The 27,613-nt window shown below is 33.3% G+C and overlaps 2 protein-coding genes across 3 annotated transcripts in view; one reads left to right on the forward strand and one right to left on the reverse strand.

Annotated features, from left to right (window-relative positions):
* The window catches only part of LOC136414245 (protein cab-1), a 57,887-nt gene extending 30,888 nt beyond the window's left edge, over window positions 1–26,999 (forward strand). Inside the window, exons 4-10 of one of the 2 annotated variants that reach the window (XM_066398147.1) lie at window positions 7,425–7,547; window positions 7,992–8,346; window positions 11,734–11,878; window positions 12,164–12,310; window positions 23,563–23,739; window positions 25,159–25,252; window positions 26,027–26,999. In XM_066398147.1, the coding sequence (XP_066254244.1) occupies window positions 7,425–7,547; window positions 7,992–8,346; window positions 11,734–11,878; window positions 12,164–12,310; window positions 23,563–23,739; window positions 25,159–25,252; window positions 26,027–26,131 (1,146 nt within the window). In that variant the 3' untranslated portion in view covers window positions 26,132–26,999. Of the gene's footprint in view, window positions 1–7,424; window positions 7,548–7,991; window positions 8,347–11,733; window positions 11,879–12,163; window positions 12,311–20,013; window positions 20,776–23,562; window positions 23,740–25,158; window positions 25,253–26,026 lie in introns of those variants that run through there. The other variant, XM_066398148.1, reaches the window with a different exon arrangement.
* On the reverse strand, window positions 12,534–22,478 carry Galt (Galactose-1-phosphate uridylyltransferase). Its single transcript, XM_066398159.1, has 3 exons — window positions 22,311–22,478; window positions 15,994–16,333; window positions 12,534–13,277 (listed from the first exon to the last, which is right to left on the reverse strand). The coding sequence occupies exons 1-3, from the start codon at window positions 22,327–22,329 to the stop codon at window positions 12,596–12,598; spliced, it is 1,041 nt and encodes a 346-aa protein (XP_066254256.1). The 5' UTR covers window positions 22,330–22,478; the 3' UTR covers window positions 12,534–12,595.
* Window positions 27,000–27,613: the final 614 nt, after the last annotated feature.

The following is a 27,613-nucleotide window of genomic DNA, read 5'->3' on the forward strand; positions in this document are numbered from 1 at the left end:
GAAGGCGTCAAAACATTCGTCTTTCGTCTGTAATCTCACTACTTAGGCCCGTAGAATAACTTGAGAGAATCAAAATATCAAAGACGAGGTGTTACTTGTGTTTCCTGTTGAAATTTCTATACCTTCGTATCGAGTTGGAAGAAATCGTGTAATTTAGCCTTAAATTGTGCCCTGTTTTGCTTTCTCAAAACCTTTAAAATATTGATGAATTTTTTTTTAGCACGTACAGCTCCGGACTTACATATAATTTATTCCATTTACGCGTAGTTGTGCTGATTTCCTAGTAATTTTCAAAGTTACAATGTCGTGTCACGAAATCCCTAGAGTTCAATATTCATTGTCATAACTTATTAACTGAATTTGTGCGCTAATGTGCTCTCTTATACAGTGAGAGTGAAAACTATGGAATAAATTCGTTTAAAATTCAGGGGTTTGTTTTTTGGAAAAACGCTCGGAGACGTCGATTTTTATTTTTGGCTGCGGTTTTTCTGTTGGTAAACTTATGTATGCAGGGTGATCCAAAAATAAGTTGCGATCACCAACTTCATTTTTTCAAAAGGAAACACCTATTTTTTATTTCATTTTTGGATTCTGCATCGAATTCTAAGTATATTTCATGTACCATGTCCTAAAATCATAACAAAATACATTGAACTTTTTAAATGCAAATGACTTAAAAACCTATAGATTTAGACAACTTGAACAAGAGTACATTTTCTCTGTAGAATTGAGCGTTCATTTTAAATTCTCGACTTGCTTCAAGCATGGCTCAACAGGTAAAAAATATGTCTCAAATTACTTAAATAATATGGTGGAACCAATATCCTCTAGGAGCAACATCAAAATAATCTTAAAATTCGCAATTCTCACGCCAAAAAGCATAACACTACCAATTTTAAGATTTGCAATTTCAAATCTTTTTTAATTATTGAAAAATTTCAGAATAAAATTTAAACTTTGAAGATACGGTGTTTCTTAAATCAGCGACATTGGTATAAGCCATGTTAAGCTTGATCACAATATTTTGGTGACCAGTATCTCCAGTTTCGTGTTGGTCCAGCCTTTTTGACTCACCCTGTATAATAACCGTGTCTTAATAACAATATTTACAATTTAATGATGTAACAACAGTAAACAATAATTATCACATCGAAGTAGGAAAATTACCCTATGGGAACTTCTGTGACGGACCTCTTCCTTACTAATATATTCGATAAGATAACATTACATCGTTTTCAAGCTTTATTGGCATTTTCTTGGTGTAAATGGTTAAAATGAAGAGAATGTAGGGAACATTATGCTGTGCATTTCCGACATCGCTACAATTTCAGACAAACTACCGCAATATTGCTTCACCAAAAGGGCAACTAAAACCCGTTAATTTAAAGACTTAATTAAAAGCCCCTCGCTCAAATTCGAATATCAACCTAAAGCCAATTATACTGTACAAATTTCCAATTCTAAATAATCATCGCAGCTAATTCCTTTAGCACTTTAGACGTTTCTCTTCCGTTTTAATCTTATTCTTAATTGGCTCCAAGGCTTGGTTGTCTTATAGCTTCTTGTTCTCCATTAAACTCCAAAAATATTGCCTGGCAAAGCTAGACATATTCTAAACCATCTGGTTTACCCTACGCGAGCTTTAGTATTTTTCGAGCAGAAATTCCAGCTTGCATGTGAAACTTTGAGACGCAAACGAGGCTGGGAAGTTGTTAATTGAGTTTGCTAGGGTAATAATTATTGCAGTTTTGCATTTTATATGCAGTAGCTTCAGCAATTTCGTTTAAGATTTGAGGTTTTCCGATTGAGATTTTTATTGGTTAAAATTCTTACACATTATACGGGGTGTCTAAAAATTCCTTTGCCAAACTGCAAGACATGATTACGCTTCGATCATTTTAGGAAGTCATTTTTTGTTCACATGAACATAAGTCCATAAACGCTTAAGTTCCTAAATATGGATTTTCCTTGTTCATATCGACTTTTTAAAATATTTTAAGCTGTTCAAAAAATCAAATTGGTGGTCTTTTTATGGGATCAGGCCCCTTTTTGTCACCCCAAAAATTTGTTAATGGTGCGCATATAGTTCCTAAAATTAGAATACCTTGTTCGATTTAGGCACTTTTTTGTCTTTCGCAGTGAAGTTTCTGTTCACCTCTTCAAAGTTTTTTATCATGCACCACTGGCCGCCTGGTTCCTTTAATTCGAACTCTGTTCAATTTACAAATTTTTTGTCTCATGTGTATTTTTAGTATCTGCATCTGTTTTCGACCTATTTGTCGAAATCACAGAAAACACCACAATTTTGTCCTAATTTGTCCGTAGTTAGAAACTTACACAAAAAAGTATGGAACTGAGCGTAGTGAATAGAAAAAAATCGCGCATTGCTTGCCACTTTCCCAAGTAGCTCGAAAATAGCAAAGGTGATAAAAAAAAGTGAAAAACAAAAATTTGAATTTAAGAAACGGTACGCGCAACACAAAAGATATAAATATGATGTAAAAGGGAGCTTGGCTCCGTAAAAGGTCTCTCTGTAGGTTTTAACAACAGTTTTTTAAAATCTAGTTGTTCCGAGCCTGCGCCCTCGGCATGTATGAAGTTTCAACTTAATATCTGAAAAACTGAAGATGGGAAATAAAATGTAAAAAATTTGATTTTTGACCGTCCTACATGTATCTAGGAAACGAAACGTTTGCAGACCTACTATATTCATATGAACTTTTCTTTAGGAAATGACCCAAGTAATCATCTTCTGAAATTTGGCAAAGAAATTTACAGACACAATGTATAACTGGAAATCCAAATTGGAACTAAATTTACTGCAGTACTGATTTAGCCATAAAACTATCCTAAGGTGAAATTTTATAACTGAAAAATATTAAAATCAGAATTTCCAATATAATTGGAAGGTTTTCGGAATCGTTAAAGGGCCTTGAGACGAGATATAATAAAAGCTATACGTAACAAGTTACGACCGACATATTTTATGATATGTTATAAAACTTTATAAAACTACACAATACATTTTTACATTACCCTATTTCAGAAAATGATCACCAGGTATAAGCTTGGAAAGTGGGTTTTAATAAAGTGTATTTCAAGAAAATAATACACCTAAGAACATTTAGTAATATCTTGTAAAGTAAGTACTGTAGAAAATAGGATCTCAAGTAATTGGGCACTAAAGCTATGAATTTTAAAGGCGAAACTTAAGCATTGTTAAGTAATTGCTTCATTCAGTTTTAACGACCCCATTATCATTGCTAATCTCGATTTTATTATCACCAGAACGATAAAATCAACACAGCATCACAAGTAGGGCATGTGCCAAGAAAAAACAACTATGCCCTTTTGGACAGTATTATTACACAAACTTTTATTTCATTACCGTAAGATGAAATCTTTATTCAAAAAACAATTGTTATTTCTCGACATTAATATTAGGGCTAATAAACTAAATTTACCAAACCCGACTGGATATTGTCCATTTTCGATTGCTTCGTGGTACAGTGTAAAGAACTTACTGAGTCCGCGTACAGTGGCTTGAACTCACCTACGAATGGAATTAATTGCTTTTCTCTCTAAAATGCTAATTGAGCACTTAGGAATCATGAGAAAAATAATTTTAAAAATCTTTACTCGTGAGGGTAATTTTTGAGATGAGGGGGAGGAGAAGATGGCAATAAGTGAGGGACTTTTACTAAACTGATTTTTATACTTTTTTTCAATTTGTGATACATGTCAAATTGAGTATTCCGATTTATCTTGAAAAACCAAGATAGGATTGTTAAAGCCATTTTGCCATATACAAAGCTTTAGGAAGTTACGTGACGCAAGTACAAAAAATGCTGTATTTTAACTGTCGATATCTTGAATACTATTTAAATTTGAAATAAGGTACTTCTTCTTGGGGTTTTAAGTTTTTAGACAAAATGCTACTTTGTTTTCAAAGAAACTACAGTTTATATTTACTAATTATAAGGAAAAACTTATTCAAAAATGATTAAAAATCAGAGACGGATTTTCTGATTAGCTTAAGATTTACTAATAATGTATTTTATGTACATCATATGTCATTTTATTAATTCCCCAACTCCATCTGCGTCTACAACAGTTTGTTAAAAGATACGACTTTCAGTACTTTCAAAATCAAATTTTGGACATATTTTCTAATACTCTAAACGAAATAATGTTAAAAATTTTAGATGAATCCAAAAATACAACAATATACAAGGCATTCCATTTAAAATAAAAACATGGAATTCTATGAAACTTTTTTGAGTACCTTTGTATGCTTAAAATTACAATCAGGCTATGTGTCATAACTTTTGTATTTAGACAATTCTTCTGTTTCTATGAGGCTTTAAGATAACTGCTTGACAAAAATTTTGGAACACCCTATATATGAACATGTATTTAAATATAGACAAGTATTTATAATTAACAGCATGCAATCCGAACTTACCCCATCCTTTTTCAATTGATGAATCAATGAAAAGGTTTAGAAATCCATTTTCGCCGCCTTTTCTTTGTGATGATTACCCCCTTGACCTCAAATTCCTTTAAGAGCTTAATAATCTTCAGACAACTCTTTTTAGTGATATTTCAAAAATTAAGGTAATGTTGACGCGCAAATCTGAAAAGTCGCAATAAAATCTGATGATGAGAAAAGCTCAGGAGAAAACAAAAACTCTTAATTCATATGTATATGAGATTTTTTCAAATATTTCGGGAAACTGGGAATATCCTGAATTTTTAAACGTAATTTTGTTGGACATACAAATGCGCAAGTTTAACCAAATTTAACCGACTTCGTATTTTTCAGTTTTCGAGATCCCAATGGTGAATAGCGCATTTGAATAATCCTATATACCTCGAGACTAAAGTGTCTTTTAATCCCTTAGCGATATGCTACTGTCGAGTAACAAATTTCATCGTGGGATTAAAAGACTTTCCTTAATCTCTTTATGCATTGTACTAATTCTATTTCCCTTTCTTTAATAAGTTCCTATTTGTTTTTTGCTTTTTTTCGGTCCTCAGGCATTTTGTCTAATGGAAACTACTAGACCGTATACTAACCAACAATGTGGGATAACTGGTAGTTTAAAACATGCATTTTTCCTACGCCAAGAACATACAACTACTGCAACTTGGTCGCATAAATTATAAAAATAAATAAAATATAAATGTAGGTTTTTCTAAAGTTGTCTAGAGTTTTTGAATAACAGGGTTTATTGATATTAACGGATACACTTTGGATTCTACTTGCGAATAATAGTTCTGGTGAGCCACACGAAAGAAAGAGAGCTCTCTAGATTCGGGGCACTTTTAAATACTAAACTAAGGGTAATTAAACAGTGTCGTACCCCGGCTAGAAAGTAATTACCAACTTATGACACCACCTATGACGTTACCGTGGTACTGATAATACTTGGTCAGTACATTTCCATAGATGCCGACAAAGGGCGGCTATCCTTTCCCACAAGTACCGACAAAGGGTAGTTAGACGTTAATCATAAAATATCAGAATTGCATGAAGATAACTATTGCGAATAATTGACGAAAATACTTCTAACCAGGTTGCGACATACATAGGCGTCCTACATGGGGCAACATCAGCCCCCTCACAACTCTTTCATCTTAAACTAACAAACCAAACCTAATTAACAATATTAGCACTATCACTACATACAACTCAAAGATTTTCTGATTGTGCCTCGACTTTGTCGTAAAAATAGATGTTTTTACATATGTGTACAAAAGGGTTAGATCTATTTAACCTAAGAATTTCACATAAATAATAAAATTTATGTTTTAAACATTTTTTCTATGAATATCAATACTATAAAACATATGTATAATCCATAGATATCAATGAAATATTCTCTTATTCGTATATTATTCATATATGGAAAAATGCCTTGCACTGATGCATAACGCATAATACTTGTTAACTACAGAGAGAATGTTAATCTAATTTTCAATTGAAAATATATTTTTCACGGTTCAATTCTTTAATACTCATTAAATAAAGTCTTTTTTATTATGAAAAATTTTCTTCTGCGACCTATAGTTCTGACGTTATAAGCGGTCGAACATGGCGCACGCACTTTTACATAAACAATTATAACTTTTGTTAGAAACATGGTATCGAACTCTGCTTTATACCATTCTATCGAGAAAGGTTTTCTCCATAAAATGGTAAAAAAATTGAACGAGACAGCTTGACGCATGTAAAAAAGGAGGCAAAAAAAATGAAATTTCGAAAAAAAAAAAGCCAAAAGAGATATTTTTTTCAGACCTTAACAGGTCGATGACAAATTGAATAAGGAACATTTCGCTTTTTTTTGTTGTTCTAACTCATCGGGATCAAAAGTTATCGTCAAAGAACAAAAAATTGGCGATACTTTGGGGGTAGTTTTCACTCCTTAAACCTTGAAGATGGCACATAAAATATATATCACTAGTCGTAGATAGGTCTAAACCACTTCTCTGCAAAATTTCATTACAATCGGGGGGAAGAGCACTTGAGTCCCTTCCCTTGTAAGACTAATTACAAAAATAAGACACCCCGGAAACCTTCTTCGCAACCCATCCAACAAACTCTTATCTTGTACAAACGGGCACAAACAACTTAAATAACAGAAAGACTACTAAAATTGCAAGCAAAATGGAAAGACAGCCACCACAACTGGACCATGCTTAACATCCTCTGCCTAATAAGACAGACGACACAATCCTGATACCTCTCCCTTCCCACGACCCTTTTGGAGCATAACTCTGGTTCGGATTGAAAAACGTATTCACCTTTTTTTGACTTTTTTGTTTAACAGTTGCGATTATTATAATCATTAAAGATATAATTAATTGTAACCTGGGCAGAAAGACCAATAGGTCGATAGCCTGTTTCTTGTGAAATAAAGATTTTTCTCTCTCTTTCTCTGGTAGTTGATCTTAGTTTAAACCGTTGGAGATTTTAAAATGTGGAGTGCATGTTTAGGCCACCACGACAATTTGTGGAAGTCGGCAAAAAGTCGTGGCAGGTCTCAGCATGCACTTTATGAGATTAATTCAGGAAGGATAGAGAAACTTTAAAACACGTGCGGTTTTTTGCATGAGTCTTGGCAAAAAAGTTCGCTCGGCTGTAAACTAGTTTGTCTCATAAAACCTTATATTACACACTTAATGCATAAAAAATGTTACACTGCAAGCGCCGGAACCCATTTCCCAAATGAAATAATTCCATTTGCATAACAACTTAATCACTTTCGTATTTTAAGCTGAAAGTTTACTATTTTTGTCCCGAATAGAAGAATTCGATTATTGATTCGTTCACGTTATTGAGGGAATAGATTAATTCGTCAATCACTTCGCCGCTACTTGAGGTATTTTTAGGTTTATTTTATTGACATTTTAATTTTTAGGGCTATCGCGATGATATCAATTCTGAAAGAGAGGATGAGGAATTAAGCGAACTCAGGCTACATAATAGTGCACCTATACTTACAAGCTTCCCAAGGATTGTGATAGAGAACATGTACGATCAGGTAAATTTATATTTTTTCACTGAACTTGCACATTCAAGGTCTCTCTTAAATCCGCCCAAGTTTTTTTTATAAATTTAAATAATAATGAATGGGTCGAAACGCCATCAGCACTCAAGTTTAATATCGCACCCTAATCACAATCTGGTATTAATTTCGTAAACTTCCTGCTAGAGTTAGTGTATGCAACAATTACCACATCTGGCGATTTATCGTGCCTATTAATGCAAATTTTCTCACAAAGGCCCCTTTGTGCCCAAATACAAAAAAGTTTTATTCGAGAGAAATTGCAAGAGAAAATTACCTTAATTTAAACCCCGCAATAAATGCTGTTTTGTTTTGCGAAACACGTACCTCAGGCCATAGACTTTTAAAAAAAGGTGAAATGAGAGAAATTTATGTAGTTCGTTGATGTCTACTTCCGTTGTAGCGAAGTTTTGTTTTTAGAAATTTGGTAATCCCTACACTACCGATGACACCGAAGAGGGAGACGAGGAAGAAGCAATGCAAGAAGAAGAGATAGAAGAACGAATACCAATTCTAAAACCGACTTTCTCCCCTTCTTTCTTCCCTCGGCTTGTGGCCCCGGATTTCCAATCTAAGTTCAATTTCGACGACTTCTTGGAGTCGAAAGAGAAAGACAAACATGAAATGCATCATGGACATGACGATTATACGTTCAAGGAAGGAGAGCAATTTGCTCAAACCATTGATTTTAATAAAGTTCCTGTGGTGGAGAATCCAAATGAGTTCGCTGTCAAGCCTGCGGATCCGAGGTTTTATGGGGAAATTGTGCAAACAGGTAACAATTTTGCATTATGAATTAAAATAATGCGTAAAACTTAAATACATAAATTATTATTTAAATTGCGTTTCTTGGCCTTCATAATGCAGCGCGTTTTATTAATTTTAACACGATATGGAAACTGTCGCAACATGGAAAAAATGCATTTGCATTTCTGTAGTATGCAAATAAAATGAAAATGCTGTATTTTTAAGTGAAATTGCTAGTTTTCTCATATACATAATAGCGGAATCTGGACAGTTTGTGGATGAAAACTTGATGTTATATGCACGGTGTTAATTACTGGCATGTCGGTAGGTTACAGAGTAATTCCCTGTTCGGTTTTAAGGTAGATTCTTCACGTAAGCATAAGTTCGGAAATGCTTTGTTAATGAGAAACTGAGTAAAAAAGTTGATAAATGCTTTTTCTGGAGCTTATAACATTTATGCCATAATTAGTTCAAAGAGTACCCCCATTAAGATAATCAAAATTCCCTTTGATTTAAATTGAAAACCTAACTGTGGGCACATGAGTACATAAGTTTTAACCCTCTAATGCCAATCAGTTGTGCAAAATACCTTTACTCCCACCCCCTAAACCAAAAAAACCCTTAAACCGCCATCTTCTCAATTATAATTTTTGACTTGAAAACTGATTTTTCGAAAAACCTGAAAAAAATTACACATATATAGAAAACCCTCGCGCATTCGCCACAATTTTCGACTTTTTTGGGCATTTAATGAATTTTTTATAATCCAATAATATCTATTTATGGTATTTTATGCCGAAATACTTAATTCGGTATTGAAAAAATATATCAAAAATTGAGTTTTTGCATTTTTCAGTAAGGCACAGCCTGAAAAGTTACACATTTTCTATACACTTAGATTTGCCATGAAAATGCCCATCATTAGAAGAAAAAACTAGACTTACAACCCATTCTGAAAAAGATTGATCCCATTTTGAAATTTTAAAAATCGTTTTTAGTTTAGAATTAGCAGGAAAAAAAACGAAAAAAATGTTGCGAATGAGTGAGGGTTTTCTATATATATGTGATTTAGTTCAGATTTTTCAAAAAAACAGTTTTCAAGTTAAAAATTATAATTGAGAAGATGGCGGTTTAAGGGTCATTTTAGTTTAGGGGTGGGGGTAAGGGCATTTTGCATAACTGATTTATATATTATAACTTATGTACTTATATACCCATTCAGTTAGGTTTTCAATTTAGATTAAAGGGCATTTTGACTATCTTATTGGAGGGGGGTACTTTTTGCGGTGATTACTAATCTTAAGGGTATACACGATATGTCACAGTGGATGTTGAAAGTTTAGAGTGCGTCGTTGTTTTAAGGCATAACAAGAGTGGAAAATTAAACGGTGGATTCCGAAATAATTTTAACCCTGTAGATTTGCAACGTCAACTAGGACGTCATAACGGGTATATTCTTAAGATTAGTAATCAACGCAAATTTGTATCAAAAATTCCATAAAATTTTGGAGTTGCACTAATAATAATTGATAATCTTTGGGTATTCGTGAAATTTTTAAAAATAAAACTGAAGTTTATTCTGCAATATTTTTTTGCGATAATTGTAATTTATTATTTCACATAACATATATTAAAACGGCCTTTAAATTGGTAAGCTGCTGATGTTCCAATCTATAAGTATTTTGTCATGTTCTTCCCTAAGACCAAAATAAAAAATACCCCTTCCAGTTTGACCGCAGTAGTAGCCCCAGTATATTTTTGAAGAATTTTTAAAAAATTAAAAAATAGGAACTCTATGGAGCACGTACTTAATAAAAACATGAATACCGAATCCTTAAAATTGGTAGTTTTTTTAAGGGTAATCACTCATCTCAACCTTTCCGCCCTTAGATTATCGAAAGTAAATTGAAAAATATATTTAATGAATTTTACATATTATTTCCTAACTACAACCCGAATTTCGACTTGGGTAAATTGGGCCTTCACCTTTAACCTTCGAACGGGCGCATCCTTCAGTATATGATCGGTCGCGTGTCGTAAATTTTACGTCATGTACTTTTTTCACATTTTCTTGGTAATTTATTTAGGTAAAGGTTCGGAAAATTGTAGCATAATATAATACAACTTAGTAACAATATTACTAATCTCATACATGAAAAAATTTGGTTCATTTCCGCAAATTATTTCATATTTTTAACTAGACTTTTTAAATAGTACTTGTTTAATGGAAAACGCTAATTAAAGTTTAGTTTATTCAGGTTCGAACAGGATCAACAATTAGATTAAAAATCCAATAAAAGCCAACGTATCCAATTATTTGTTGAATAATTTCTGAAAGTATGGAAATAGGTGACGCGCGTGTTTCAAAATTACATAAAACGACCACTTAAAGTAAATAACATTTTATTTTTAGTCGCCGTTTTGTTAGGAAGTTTAGGGATAAATTAACCTTACAATAGACCATCCTACCACCCTCTCACCTTTCGTCTTTACGAGACCACAGCGTAACATCAAAAAAAGAATAAAACGACACACATTTGTTGAAAAAAAAGTGAAAAGCTTAGTCCCCTCCTACTCTTAGGCCGCATTTCAAGTAAGTTGGAGAATATTTATAGACTTCATAAATCCTCTGCTAACTAGAACCCGAAACTCTATGCGGGTAAGTTGGGTCTTCACCTTCAAACGCGTAATTACCCTTTTTTAGTTTCTTCCCATGTTTCAACCCCTAGACCCTGTAGCAAATAAATTAGAGGATGCTTATGGATTTCGTAAGTTATCTGCAAACTTCAACCTGAATTTTAACGTTGGTAATAAAACCCATTCTTAAAAGCGTAATGATCCATTTTTAGTTTTTCCTGATTTTTCCACCTTTCAACTTCGTTGCGAGTAAACTGACTCTACAGACTACATTTTATCTGCGAATTACAAAAGAGTCTACTTTGCATGCTCCACTCAAATAAGAACAAGAGCCGAATAAAAAATATGGGATGCCAATTATTGGGCGATTATTACAAGATTGGATGCTAACTTTTGGCCGCCAATGTTTTACCATTGGATTTACAACAAGAAGTTAAATACTTCAGTTATAGAAAGTAGTATTGGGCATATTTTAAAATCATAGGAAACTATACAAGGGGCCTAAAAAAAGTGTGACGTTTCTAATTTATGTTTTTCCAAATGAGATTCGTAAAATAGATTTATTGAATGTTTTTCTTTTTGTCATACTTACTTGCCCACTTTATACTTTGCTGAAAAAATCAAATCATCACGAAATCGTCAAAATCGATTCATGATCCGAAAATTTCGTAATAACGGAATAGCTTCCAAATGATCCACTTTTAAGAAATGAGTCTAAAATGTCACTAATTAACCTAATCTTGAGTAGTTTACCTATATTATTAGTTGTATTTTTTAGAAGATACGATAACAATTAAACCGGTGCACAATCCTGTTCATTCGTACATATTGGATACTCCTTCGGTCATATCAAAACCAAAGATGAATTCAAGAAGCGATCTACATCAACAAGAGACTCTTCCTGACGAGGAATTACAGTTAGAGTAAGTAAATCGATAAATTCTTGATCAAAAGTGCTGTGGAAACATTTGCAAACAAGGCTTGTATATCGTAACTTAATTCATACACTGAATGTCAAAGTTTAACTAGTTAAACATAGCTACGACATACATACATGCAGTAAACAAAATTTGTTTCAAAGCACTCTTGACGAGGAATTTCTTGATACGCCCTGTAAAATTCCAGAAAAGAAACGAAAATAATAAGAAATTCGTTTACACTTGTATTTAAAACTTGGGACACTTTAAAACCACTGATAATTATTTCAGGTCATTTGTCAATAAAGACGTAGCAATGGTGCCTTTCAAGCCGAACTCAGAAGAAGACACCGCTGGAGTATACGTCATAGCTATTGTTGCTGGTATTAGCGCAGCAGCAACAGTAGGACTCACCGCTGTCGCCATCGGATGGTACAAGTAAGTACTTGAAACATTTTTTTATGTTAACCAGTATAGGTTAACCAGCTATTTAGCATCTAACGAGATCCAATATTTGAACGATGCATAGAAAAAACTGATTTGTGAGTTTAAGCCAAAATTACTGAAAATCAATGTCTTTTAGAAAATAGTGGACCTTTTTCGCAATAGACGATGTCCTCTCGATAAGTTGGGCCTAAATATCGCCGGAAAGCGAAAGACATTAAAAGTTTAATTCCAGTTTATTTATAACATTAAAAAGGACATAGAAATATAAAATAAGAGTCACTCGAATCGTTTGTCATCCTGTTCCCTCAATAAGGCAGCAGCCTTTTCTGGTGTCAAATCTCGCTGTGCTTGAGCCAATAACTCATAACCAACTATGAATTTCCTCACAGTGGCCGACCTAAGCAATGGAGGATAATAGAGTCCATGGAATGTCCAGTGCGGATGATACTCCGTTAAAACAGGCCCAGTAGGCGCCCCATGCCATCCCATGGAATAAGGGAAATTGCATTTGAAAAGATTATCGTATTTCGCTACCAAGACTTGCAAGATTTTGGCTAAAGCTACTTTTTGCTCCTTGTCGGTGTCTGTGAATCTTTGGATTTGTCTTTTAGGTAGGACCATAGTTTCAAAGGGCCAGACCGCCCAATAAGGCACCACTACCAGCCATTCTTCGTTATCTGTTACTATGCGTTCTTGTTTTTTAAGCTCTCGTTCAACGTAATCTTGTAGCAGCGGCTTCCCATGTTTCTCGTAGTATTTTCTAAGATTTTGGTCCTTAATTCTTGGCTCATTGGGCATGAAGCTTGATGACCAAATTTGGCAATGTGGGTGAGGATTAGAGCAGCCCATCATTTGTCCACGGTTCTCAAATAATTGTACCCACAAGTATTTTTTACCCATTTCTTCAGTTTGCCGAACCCACTCGTCTATTATGTCCACTACTTCTTCGGTAGACAAGCTAAAAATCACGTCATAAACAAAGACTGATACAGATATGAGGGTGTCCCAACATCTTTTGATATCTCTTGCCTCATTAGAAAATTGCATATTTTAAAATTATAGATTATACATGGTGTTACGCAAATATGCGACACAGTTTAAGGGGATACTCTTTTGGATGAAAATAATCAAAATGTTCATTTAAATAAAGGGTTCAGCCAAATGAAGTAGTTTTGAGAAAAAAATGGAAATTTTATTTTTATAATTTACATTCTTCATTTGACCCTCTCCACGCCGCACACTGGAGCATGGTAACATATGTATATTTGGACATGATATAGACATCACAGATATCAAATATACAGGGTACGCCATTACTCCGGCCTCTGTTTCTGATGCCTTTATATAAATATCAATATAAAATGTTTAGTACTGTACTCATTTGTATTGAAAAGCTGTATAATTTAATATTTTTTTTGTTTATACGAGGTGTTCAGTTTTCACTGGGAAGCATAAAGTTATACTTTTTCAAATAGCAACCCATGTTTTTTTACGCCGATCGATAAAGCTTGAATTTAGATGAAATATACGTTACATTTTTTTTATTGATTGCGGCGTTGCCATATTAGAATAATTTCTTTTAAAATGCAGCATCAGAAAGAAATGGTCATAATACTGGCGTTTTTTGAAATTTCAAAATTTGCTTTGTGAATTCATAGATGAAAGTCAGAAGTTTTATCGGCCAGTAAGGCTTTATCGAACAGTACTAAAAAAGCTGTAGGATGCTATTTAAAAAAGTATAATCATATGCTTCCCGGCGAAAACTGAACACCTCGTATAAACAAAAATATTATTAAATCATGTAGTAAATCAATATAAATGAATATACAGTACTAAACATTTTATATTGATATTTATACAGAGGCACCAGAAACCGAGGCCGAAATAATAACGAACTGTGTATGTTAAATGTCTGTAAAATTAATTCGAAAGTGTTTTAAAAGTCTCTTTAATATTTAAATGGTCGCGTCCCTCTAAAAAAAACAATAACACTTCCGAGAACTTCACCTACTGACCTAGATTTCAGACATTCCACTGTCAAGTGTTTTAGCGCCAGTTAAAGGGGATGTTCTATTTAATAAAGAGATAGCCTGAAGGTATGTAGGTCAGTCAGTCACCGCAGGTAAGATAGAGAACGCGAACATCGAGACGAAAGTCAGATAAGGACGTCAATATTTGTAACATGAGAGTATGCTTGGAGCCGAATTTATCAAATCAGATCTCTATCTTTGTCTCGCCTTACTAGGTCCTGCGGATCAGAGAGTGACAGGCTTTTTCCCAAGCGTTTCTTTCATTTGTTTCATCATAACCTCAAAAATATTTATTTTGATATTAATTAGAAGATTCTTATTATGTGTTTATAATTAAATACAATTAAAATCGTTGAAAATTATGTTTCGAGGCATTAACTATGCAACACTACTATATAGCACATAACTACATATAGAACAAATTCAGGAACTGAAATGTTCTTGTATCTCTTCGAGCAGGACCAGAACTAAAGTAATGTATAACGTTAGATTCAAGCAAATTCCCTTTATGTTTCCATGTTCCCTAGCTCTACTTTTAGCTTAAGTAATTCTATTGCACCTCCTATAGCATTATTGATAATGTGACCAGGTGTTTGAAGGTGCAGTGTTATGTTTACAGATGTATCTAGCAATACATCTGCAAATGTAGTATTATAGCATAAATCCGAATCTGCCCCAGTTTCGTTTTATTTTCTACGAACGCACACATATTTGAATTCTATGTAATTGGAAATTAAATGTTTTTTTACGGTTTAGTCAATCAATGTTGGCATAAAGTATTTTTTTAATTTCGTAAAAGCGAATGGTCCACATTTGTAATGATTTTTGATTGATTGCGCGATTCTATCTGGGCTAATTGGAAAAATTGTTAATAATTATATTTTATCATTACATGATTCAAATTTAATGTTTTACCTGAATTGAATTTGAAGCAGTATTATCAAAGGTACGCAAAAATGAGTATTGGCATGCATGTATAGACTGGACACTGACTTAGTCCTGGTCTATTGAGCTTCTCTGGATAGTTTTTAAGTTCTTCAGATAATTCTGGTTTATCGAACTGCCTTGGGGTGGTGACCAATGGGAACAATGTAATATTTTACTATGCTTAAATGTTGTAAGGACAGTTTCAGGCATATGGCCTCACAGATCAAGACTTGAATTGAATAAGAAATTTATGTTTTTCAGAAAAAAAGATTCAATTTTGGAACACCCTCTATATTTTTATTTAGAAAATATTTTTTATAATATACAGGGTGTGATAATACGAAATATCAAGTTATGTTAGTTTTTGTCGATTTTGAAAAAAGTGTAAATATCTCGACATCTATGATATTTTCATTAATGCTATTTTTTCATTTTCTGACTTCTCAAGGATGGGCCTTTCATCAGGCGAAGTATTGTCGAAGATTTACGGGACACCCTTTATTTCTTGACTAAAATTTTAAGAAATATCGCATTCAGTTTTGTTGGCCTAAAAAAAGCCTTTTTTCCTAGAAAGTGCTCCCTAGTTCAGGTCAGGCACTTTTGATTAATACACAATACAAATGGTGTTCAGTGTTTCTACTCAACAAACTTTCCAGCATGATTTTCGGTAATTTTATAAGTACTTCACATATTACTGCTGAGAATATTATTTCTTACCTAGTTAAGTAAACATCAGAATAGGGGTGATAACACATCACGCGACAAGTACCCTTAGCACTTTTGATTTGAAACAAGGGGTCATCGGATTCTTCAGCTTCCGGCCCTTCTTCCAGCAAAGCAGGAAAGTCGTTAGTAAACACGTAAGTTGTTTCATATTGGGGGGTAATTATGCCCGACGATCTGGTCACCCCTGGGCATAGAGGATTGTTAGGATCAAAGCGTGGAATTTTCTCCACTGCTAAGTTTTCCGTTTGACCACTCCATGGTCTTAAGGACCGATGTGGTGAGACCAGGACCCATTCGTCTTTAAGAGGATTGTATCGCAAGTGTTGGTGTTCTGAAAACAAAATGAGGTTTCAATTTGTATTTGAATACTTTCATAAAGATTCCCATGTAATATGGCATTGTTCTGTTAACTATCCGAATATTGTCATAGTAAGTTCAATCTACGCACCTGTATTTCTTAATATAATAATTATTCTTTCATATAAAATACCCTTAAGATGGCATAAAAATTTCGATATCATTTAATAAGTCATGTTGTTACGTATACTTAAATTGTCCATAAATCATAAAACATTTCATGTTCGATCGAAAATCCTCCAGATACAAAAGAACATTTTATATGGTTAATTGGTTTGAGAGAGAATTAGTTGTTGCAGTTCTTTTATTAATAAACCCCGGATATGAAACATTCAACGAAGTAGAAGCGATTATTGGCTTATTTTTCGACATGAGCCGAATGTCTGACATGGCTCAAGATAATATGTTCGCTAATGTAGAAAGTTTATTTTCTTGTTACAGTTTTGTTTATATATCTTATCAACTAAATGTAGCATTAATTGAAATGGACCTTCAACTTGCATCAAGCAGTTCATTGTATTGATTTTAGAATGTCAAATTTTCATATTGAGTAATATCTACTCGTGTAATTTGGCCTAATCGTGACCATTACCTGACCGATAATATGAATCTTCCTTAAGTAGGAAAATGCTTAAAATAAATGGCTTGATATAAATTGATTTTTTTATTTAAAAAGAAATGTTCTATTACTTTTGATTTGTTCAATAATCTAATTTGGCAAGCATTTAACTTAAAGGAAATACTCCGATAACTGATGCTTATTTAGGATATCTAAAAATGAAGTATTACATTTTTTCTGCCCAATTGGATTATAAAAGACCACAAACTGAGTCATTATGGTCCTAGTACAATAAAGTAGCTGAAATTATTATTCTATTAGAGTAAAGCAGGTATATAATATAATGCGTTTTTAGACGGCTAACATGGAAAGTAGCCTTTTTGAACTCTCATTTAAAAGCAAAAAGTTGAATTCATCATTTAGCTAGCAATTTCGCTTTATTTAAATTCTATAGTCTGCGAGTCTATGTCAAACTTGATACTGCCAAAGTTTGACATTTAACATAAATACTTTCCATCAATTCAATTCTATTAGTTGTGCTGGACCGCATATTACAGAAAGTTACTTTCAAATGTAATTTTGGATTTATTTTAGCAAAAGACCTTATGAGAAAAAAAACGCATGAAATATTTTCGAGGTAGGATCACCATATTCAAAAACATTCTGCTCACATACGTATGTGGATGAAATTCCAAAAGTTATCAACAATATAGTCTATTTAGTCGACGTTTCTAACAACCCTTAATCTTAAAAAAGATAGAGATTAGTAGATATGCCAAAGTGGTCAGAAGGTCATTAGGCCAAAAAAATTAGATTTTTTCCCCAATTTTAACATAACCATACCATAAGTGATCGAAAAAGGATCGTTATAGCATCGATTGCAGCTTTTCGCGTCGCCGAAACCTGCAAATTTCATGAAGAATGTCATTTTTGCTTCTAATGTAGAATATACTATTGTATGTAGGAAATGTTTCTACTTATTGGCTTCACCAGGCATGTGTGCGTATAAAGTGTGTGGATACAAAGTGTGTGCGTAGAAAGTGTATGTCTTTGGGCATGCTGTGCTTATCCGAAGACATACACCCATGCGGGCGTAGCCTGCAACAGATGGCAGGGAAAAGGAGAGAACCACAAACAGGCATCAACTCAGCTTACTAGCTTCACGGCAGCATCGTCTTAGGTACCTTCTGTGATGTTCAACAATGGAAAAAAAGTATTGGAAAGTCGGCAAAAGATATGAGCGTTCAAATAGAAATGAAAAGAGGACGTTAGACAGCCCGTCCGGAGACGAGTTGCCCAATCATTTCCACTTGAACGCTTTCTCTCTTACGGACTTTTTCCTCATGTATGTTCATCCACACTAATTTTCTTCAATCTTGATACTGAATAATGGACATAAATTTATTTTAATACGTGACTAAGGTATTAGGGAGGTATTTTAATTTTAGGAGAAAGGCAGTCTTGGCCAACTAGTTTGACCACAGAGTAAGGAAATTTTGGGTTTTTGGTGCAACTGCTAATGTACTTACTAAATTTGATAAAATTGAGGTAAATTTGCCAAAATTGAGCATAAATTAAATCCGATAAGTTTCATTTGACATTCATTTCTATGGCAACCGCAAGTAAAATAATAATGGGTAAATTCATGCATACAAAGTAGTCCAAAAATCAAGTACCGTACAAAAAAAACCGCAAAAAAAAATAAAAATCGACGTGTCCGAGGATTTTCACCACATATGATCGACATCTTAGTTATATGGACTGTTGCATCCAAAATTTCCAATTTGTATATGTATATTATACACGATGTTTACTAACTCGATACATTCCTTTAAGGGAGTGATAGAGCATGAGGTAAGGACTAAATTTAACCCAACTTACCTTAGTACCAAAGTCGATAATAACAAAGATACAGAGTGTCAAATTTGAAAAAATAAGTCATATTTTCTTTAATATCTTGCGATTTCTTCCAGCTAATTTTGTAAAATTGTGTATCCGGATTTTTTTTGGGAATGAGAAAAAAAGGTATACTTTATTGAAGTTGCTAGAAGCAACGGTTTCCGAGAAAAACGCATCTAAAGCTAATGATGTAAAAATAATTTCAGCATTTATTGAATTTCTTTATGTCCATTAATATTATAGTCCTTAAAAGGACCGTTGTCTATTTTCTGTGAAAGTAATACTTACTTTATTCTAATTATTTAAGGTCTTGATGAAAGTGATCCTTTTTCTAATACACGCACCTGCCCGTTTTCTAATTTCTGCATGAGTTACTCTGACCGAAAATGTTTGTTTAAGAGCTACGGTAGCTTTTTCAATACACCATATTAATTGCTCTCTTGTCTGCATTTCTTAAGCATAAACTATCTCTTTCATTCCACAATCAATCAAATCGCAAGATATTAAAGAAAATACGTATGATTTATTTTTTCAACTTTGACACCCTGTATCTTTATCATTATTGACTTTGGTACTAAGTTAAGTTGGGTTAAATTTAGTCCTTACCTCATGCTCTATCACTCCCTTAAAGGAATGTATCGAGTTACCAAATACCCTGTATATAGCTAATATTATTTAGTTGGCTAGGTAAATAATGAATTATTTCACGTTAACCTGTTTTTAGTGGATTTAAAAACAGGATAAAAAAACGTATTTCTCTATGATTCATCACAATCGATAATAGAATCCTTTAAAGCTAGTGGCGAAAAAATGATGTTATTAAACCCGAACGAGTGGTTTACAGCTTCAACAACCGTCAAAGCTTCAAAAGAGCTCCCAAACTTTCCCAAGGTTAAGCCCCATTCAATTCGGAGTCTTTTATAATCCTGATGTAATTTGATAAAAAGATATAATCTAGAACTTCTAGAGCGACTAGAGCGTCATATCCGATACAGCCTATGAAAACATGAACTCAGCATGTTAGTTCATGTTGAATTGGGTCAAGTCAAATATTTTTTCTCTGACAATATTTTATGATCCTACTGTTCATGAATCTTTTGGCCTTGTAGTAGCAATTTAGCAGTGAAATTAACATTATTTTTATTTAATGGATGCATCCATCGATCAGTTTCCATCATGTCGTTTTTTGGTTTCAGATTTGTAAGCGGAAGGCGACGGAACGGACTTGATGGATGCATCGGCGAATAAAAATAACCCGCGAATATCCCCAGAATAATATACAAAAATAATCATATCAACGTGTCTTGAACTTCATATCGGTGTGAGTGGTGCATAGTCTAAGTATTGTATTATTATATTAAATTAAATGTAAATACATGTTATATTGTATTGCATTCCTGGGTTTTCTATTTATTAACAATATACTCACATTTGTATTGTAGTAGTAGCATCAGAAAGATGGGTGGCGTCAAGGGCCAATGCACTAATTACCTATTAAACCAACCGTTCGAATTGGTAGTAAGTGTAATGCCCGATATAATCGAACTGACATAAGACCAGTTCGTTAATGTCCAGTACAACTCTGTCAATTAACAATTAATCAGCAGATAAAATCTTTTTGAAACTGAAGTTAAAGTTTAACCAATAGTTATAGTGGGAACACCTATCGGCAATACCTCCGCAATTGATAAACACTTTAACTGATAGTTCCTCTTAACTGTAAGTTTGAGATATCTTAACTCTTTCCCTATAAATGAGGAATATTAATAACTATTTGCACTTGCGTATATTTTGATAAAACATTTACAGATTGGATATGTGACATAAATACATCTTACTGGTGCAATTGCCCTTAGCTCACCCATGTTCTGGTATCAATTATTATCCCGATCTTAAATTCTAAAAATACTATTCTGTGAATGTTCGAAAATGACAATAAAAGCATTTGAAAGAATAAATTGTTTTTTTTACCGAGTTCCGTATCAATTGAAAATAGGAAAATATCTCTCGACAAGGAGAACAAATCAACTAATTATACAAGAAAACCCAAAAATACTGATTCGACGTATTAAATAATTATACAGGATGGTTCAGATTTAAAGTAACGAAAACATACGGTAGATTCCCCACTCTGATATGAAAAAAGGGTTCGTATGAACATGTGCGAAAATGCTCAGAATTCAAGTTTCAGGGTGTTCCAGTTTTACGTTTTTATTTTCAAAAATTTCAAGTATTTTCTCTTCATAGCTCTTACAGCTGCTGAGATGTTTACCTAAATTTTGAATATATGTTAACAGAATTTATGAAATTATACTCATCAACTGATTGTGAAAATCGAAAGGATGATTCGGTGGTCGTTTGTCCTATTAATCTCTTTTCTTTTACAGCACCGATAGTGAACTCAATCGATTTTAGATTCCATGTTCGACCAAAATACATTTGAGATGTCGAAATGTGGGGACCATGAGAGTTAACGTACATTCAAAATTTCAGCGAAATATCGCAAAATCTGCAGAAACTATAGAGAAAAAATATTCGAAAATGTGAAACTTTAACATCCCGTAACTCAAAATTGAACTATTTTTATAGCCATGTTCATATGAATGTTTTTCATAATTCTCAATTAAGCAAACTCCCATTGCTTTGTGTTAGAGGTTTATTACATAAATAACATACAGTGTGTTGTCATTAACGATATGTTTCCAACCGAAATATATCGGATGTGAGTTGCTTTTTTAATGCAACACTGCACAAAAATGCAAAAAATACAAGGCGTTCCATTAAAAAAAAGCAACTTCTTTCCCACCTAGTATATTTCCCTCGAAAACAAATCGCCAGTAACAATAGAAGAATTGAATATCACACATTTTTTAAGAGTCAAAAGTAAATTCTTATAGAAGAAGTTAAGGGGGAGGGGGATGGATTGAATTTTACAGGAAACACCTTGTACATGTGTCTGGGTGAATCGAGCAAGTCACTTGCTTTGCTTCAATTAGTCCTCCTATGGTATGTATCTCCACAGTAATTTTCCAATATCTCGTGTTTTAAATACACCCCTAATTTAGTACAAGGATAAGTTTGTTAACCGAATTTGCGTCGCGTGAAAAAAACCGTTAATGCGTTTCAAATCTAGATTGCATGAAACTCCATTAAAAACATCGAGTGTTGCAAATCAACTGGTCAAAAATAAATGATCACCCAGCTTCTATGTCCCAAAATCATATGCACGCCCCTGGTAATCAGGTAAATAGCCAATTATCGAACTAATAAAAAATGTCAAGATTACTGTTAAAATGGAGTGCTGTTTACTATTTATCTGTAATTACTAATGGCTGTACTACATAGAACATGTAGCTGCTTCCAGTTTAACAGAGATAAGCGCATTGGCCTGCTGCTAATCTTAGACTTAAAGTCGACGTTCGTCTGCGCAACACGTTTTGACGAAAGTAAACATTACAGATTAAGATAACTTAATGTAATTATATAAGCTTACCGTTAGGACTAAAAGCCATTACACAGAAACTTAAAATGTCTACGGTAGAGAAAGTTTCCAATTTCGTAGGAAACAGTGACGTACTTACAGCGATAACACCTTGCAAACACAATACCAGAGATTGTGCAATACTCCTTCCTATCGAGCTCTGAAAACTGGTCGTAATTTTAAACGCACTACAGCGATTAATTTAATCAACATTATCGGCGACTTCGGCTGATAGCAGTGGCGTAACAAGCGCACCTTAAAAATTATTTCATTTTTAAACCGGGTGATTCACTTATGGTTTAACCAGTACAGTTTTACCTCGTACATAAATATTTTTTAGATGCCAACTTTTCTAATGAATTACAATCCGTGCAAGTTAATAAATAGTTATATACGCTCGCTCAGTAGGCCTCTACTGGGACAGCAATCTATTTATATACAAAACGGTTCTCGTTTCACGTTATGATAATAAATGCTACTTTGATCTTGCTACTGCGTACTGTAACAACATGTTACATTATTAGAATAGTAATGAATATGTTACAAGCGAGGCGGCAGTTTGCTACCGAACAGCAAGCAAAGTCTTAGAAGATCATTTAAAAAAAGTTAAGATTTTTAAGGAAGTTCTAGAGGTGAAAGTAAGAACTTTCCGCAAACATTCATTTCCGGTATGACCGGAAGTGCCGGAAATTTTTTTCAGTATTTTGTAATCCAAAATGGCTACTGTGGTCATTTGTATTAAACACAATTCAGAAGTTTTCCTATAAAATTGAACGCAGCCTTAACTTCTATTAGTTTCGATTTTCAGTTTTCAAAAACTTGCTATAGACAAAACTTCCCGCAGTTTTTGAATATATCATTTAACAACTTAAACTTGTCATATTTATCATTAATATAAAAACATGAAAAAGCTAAAATGGATATAATAGTCAATATAATTATAGAATATTTGCTTCAAAAATGATACATAATTTTGGTGGATACGACAGCCACTTTGTCAAAAACCAAACGGTGAATGTCATAATCACAAAAGTTATGAAAAATATTTGTAACATGAATGTGTTGATTTACCTGACACGAATTAGCAAAGAAAACCCTTTTCTCCTTGACGTTTTTATCGTTATCGCGATTTGCGACGAATTTATGTCCATTTTTAAACCGTAGTCTGTCCCCTGTCCCTTTTCTTAATTGCTCTAACCCTTGACGTTTACTGTTTTATAAAGTACTTTTTATTGTCTTAAATTACAAGCTAATTTTATTTCAGCTTGCAAAAGCACATGAAAAATGCAGAAGACACCGATTATCCTTCGTATGGTATAGTGGGTCCAAATAAGGACTACGAGAAGAAGGAAAGAAACGAGGCCGGCGACAGAAAACTTGCGCAGTCTGCTCAAATGTACCACTATCAGCATCAAAAGCAACAAATTATTGCCATGGGCAGGTAAGAGCTTGTCTTCCCATGTTTCCTTAATTTGAGGCCTCAGAGCAAATTGGACAATGTCAGGGGACAAAATTTGAAGAGGTTGGAAAGCATCTACTTTTATTATATTTTTTTATGGAGATCTATCGGGTAGACATTAACACTTTTTCCTACATTAACATTAATGTTAATGTAGAAAATTTTATTAGTTAATGAAAGTTAATGTAATGTAAAAAAAAAAAAATCTCGGTAACTACAGATAACCGAATAGGGTATTTTCTATATCTCTTTTAGAGAGAAGTTTAATGGAGCGATTAAAAATGTTTGATCTTTTGTTTGCAAGTGAGAGCTAAAAATTGGATTTATTGGTAAATTTTTATATTAAATACATAGTATGTTAATTATATGATTTTTTTATATAAGAGTTTACTGAGAAAACAATAGCCAAAAAAAGGCAATTATAATACTTTATCCAGGGCCACTATCCATTACCAACGATAATGTCTACTAAAACGTAATTAATATTTGATGTTTGGCGACGTCTGACGTTTAGCTCGTTGGCGGCTGCGCAATCAATCAACGCAGTATGCGATAGAATGAGCGAACGGGTTGTCATGGCAACTTGTGCGACTTAAATAACTGCTGGGAATAACGAGAGTATATCTCACAAATCTCTCATTATTTCATATGATACTTTATGATCCCAATTCAATTTCAGACAACAAGCTGAATAGTTATAAAGTGGTAATGGACAAACATAATTGCCACATTCTTAGGAAACGTATTGGAGTAGCTTACAATAATGTTAGAGATTTTTTTATATCTCAATCTGTAAAGTGTTCGTTCCCACACGCGAAAATAAAAAGTTCTTTCGTGCCCTTTTATATAAACTTTTGGGTTGTAAACTCAAACTTACTATGTTCATGGCTTCAGTTTCATTAGAAATATCATTTTTTTAACAGGAAAAATTCCTCACAAAACCACAATTTTGCGCTCTCTTTTGGAAGTAAAAAATTGTGTTTTTTGCTTGATTTTAGAAAAATAGAATTTTCTAATCTAAATCAAGCACTCCAAAATCAAACATCTCTTACTCATATACATATAAGGACTGGACTTTCTTAAGTCTCGGATAAAAGAAAATTTAGTTCAAGTCTGACCAAGAGTTCTGAATGTCCCAAACAAAGATCAATAAAGTCCGTATCACGTCTGGTTGAAATCCAAATTTGAGCTGATCTTTTCCCTTTATACAATATACTTGAAGGAATCACTTTCTTGCACAGATTGGGGCAATCTGATATTGTCACAATACACCTGCTTTGCGGATATTAACTGTTGTGTTCCATTATCGAGTTTGACTCGATGATAATTTTTCTAACATAACAATAAAATCAGATATGAAGGTAAGTGGTTTGAGGTAATTAACTTTCAAGTATGTTTCAGAAACACCCAAGGACATGGTTCCCAGTCGGAGAGCGAGGAAGAAGAGGATGAGGAAGGAAATTATACAGTTTATGAATGTCCTGGGCTGGCTTCTGTAAGTAACTCTTCATTCTGCATTTTAGTCCTAAGACAGGGAAAATCTAAGTCAGGAGCTTATGTTCCTTCAATGAGAGTTACCGATTAATAGAAAATGTATATTTATTATTTATGCTATTTTTGATTGTAATCGTACCGTATCGTTTCAAATGTACTTTCGATAGTTAACGTCAAGTAAATTCATATAAATAATTCGGTCACACGAATATGTAACTTGTCTAACATGAAACGTTAAAAGTCCTACTATGAAATTCGTTTTATTTTTGAAAAATGGTGAAAAAAAGTCAAAGAATCATAGAATTCTGAAAAAAAAAACGAAAACCCTGGAGTCCTTAGGTTTTATTGAATTTATAAGGAAAATGAAGAGATTTCAACTAAAAATAAAGAGAGATAAAAATTAGGTAATAGGTTAAAGAACTTAAGAAAAATATTGAAATTCCCCAGTGGGGGCTGAAGGAATTTTTCTAAGGGATTTTATAGAAAATACACTATCTTGTATAGTACTTGGAGGGAATCTACTATTGTATCAAGTAGCATGAACTAGTAGATCAAGCATAATAAAATAAAAACGTAATTTTTTCTTAACTTTTAACGCCCTGTAACTCCGCTACCGATTGAGATTGAACATATATTTATATGAACTTTTTTCTTTATTTTGTACTGAAAAATACGTGCCTCAAATAGTGCCGTGCAATTCTAAAACACCCGGTATATTTTATTTTATTATATATTTCACTAAATCAGAATTCTCTACACCTACGTTTTATTATAGATTGAGGGTCCTCTAGAAGTGAAAAATCCAATGTTCGACGATGACCAGCTAGCAACCCCCTCACAATTGCCCTTAAAGACGACCAATAAGCAAGACAACAAATAAGCTTCAAACTTATGTTTCCTCCTAATGTTAAGTGCACAAGTATACATTGTTGTGCCAAAAAAGTAAGGAATAAATTTGATGCAACAAGACTATTCTTGATTTCATTTTAACTTCCCAAAAAAGCAAACCATCAAAAACTTAGAAGTGGAAAAAATTATTCCTTGCTTTTGCTACTGAGCATAACGTAGGGGTCATTATTAGTTCTTAACAAATTATCTCTATTTCATCGGTCACTAATTCACACAAAACAACCTACCTACGTATTCGCTAATATGATTGACGTGTACCTTCTTATTAAAGCCTACTCTACTAAGTATTTTGAATTAAAAATTATTGTCTATTATTAGTCAAATAGAGTGGCCAACGGGGTAACAAGAGACTTATTAACTAAGGCCACTCCTACATAAACGAGTACATATACAAATATGTTAGTCGTATAATTTGTAGATATAGACATAAAATCATAATAATCATTATCAATGTTGGACATAGTGTTCGTTTATCAGTTGAAGAGTATATTATAAAGTTTATGTAAGAAATCAATTATAAGCTTGATGAAAATATATCAATATATCTATGAAAAATTACGATATTTTCAAAGGGTTTGGGGTAACGGTTTATGAGGCTCTGGTTCAAAAGAACAGAAAAGAGCTATGAGGACAACTATATCTCGTACTTAATGCTACGCACATTCGAGAAGTCTTAAATTAAACTAATTAAACATTTTATTTTATAAAGGTACTTAAATGGCCCGCGGGCAACTTCGGACTTCACAACATCTTGAGTACCTTTAATAATAAAGAAAATTTATATGGCTGTAAAATTGCAATCAGTTTACGATATAATAAAAGTAGCAGATTTACCATTATATGTGTCTTTTTTTGAGGATTCGGAATCAATAAAAACCTGGAAGTGTCCGTGAGGAAAGGCTGTAAGGAGTTAGGATGGAGAAATTTATTTAAGTTCCTATCTATTATAACATTCTTCTGTGTTGTACGAAATTGTTTGATATGAGCTAAGAAATGGAAACATCTTAGAATTGGTTATTTATGTTTGAAAGGAGTTTAGCAATCTAAACTAAATATGGAAGTGAAGTATAAATGTTAATGTTAGATCTTGATTGTGTTTATTTTTTTGTTACTCTGCATGTACCATTTTAGTGATTTGAAAGTTCAAGAAATTTATTTAATGTTCAATGAGAAGTATTTACGCAATAATATTACAAGGCCTAACTTAAAATTGTACCCGGTGTCCGGTTAATAAACTAAACTGTACTTAATGAGATATCACACACAAATCTGAGAAAGTCACTCTTAACGCATGAACGTAATATAATGTTCACGAGCCACAGGCGAGGGCAACAATTCGCGAGTGTGTTAAGAGACTTTTTCGTGAGTTATAGACAGGGGTCCGGGATCCGATACCCCACCCTCTTACCTGGATACCTAGCAGGTTTTAAAGAAATGTTAAATACAAAAGTGA

This window comes from Euwallacea similis, chromosome 17 (assembly GCF_039881205.1).
Source record: "Euwallacea similis isolate ESF13 chromosome 17, ESF131.1, whole genome shotgun sequence".
Taxonomy (NCBI): domain Eukaryota; kingdom Metazoa; phylum Arthropoda; class Insecta; order Coleoptera; family Curculionidae; genus Euwallacea; species Euwallacea similis.

What these genes read in the sequence shown, in the direction of transcription:
- Galt (XM_066398159.1), bottom strand. An exon ending in TCTGATGTTTACTTAACTAG is followed by an intron (nt 13,278 to 15,993) that starts GTAAGAAATAAT and finishes CGTGATTTTTAG; the next exon opens with CTTGTCTACCGAAGAAGTAG.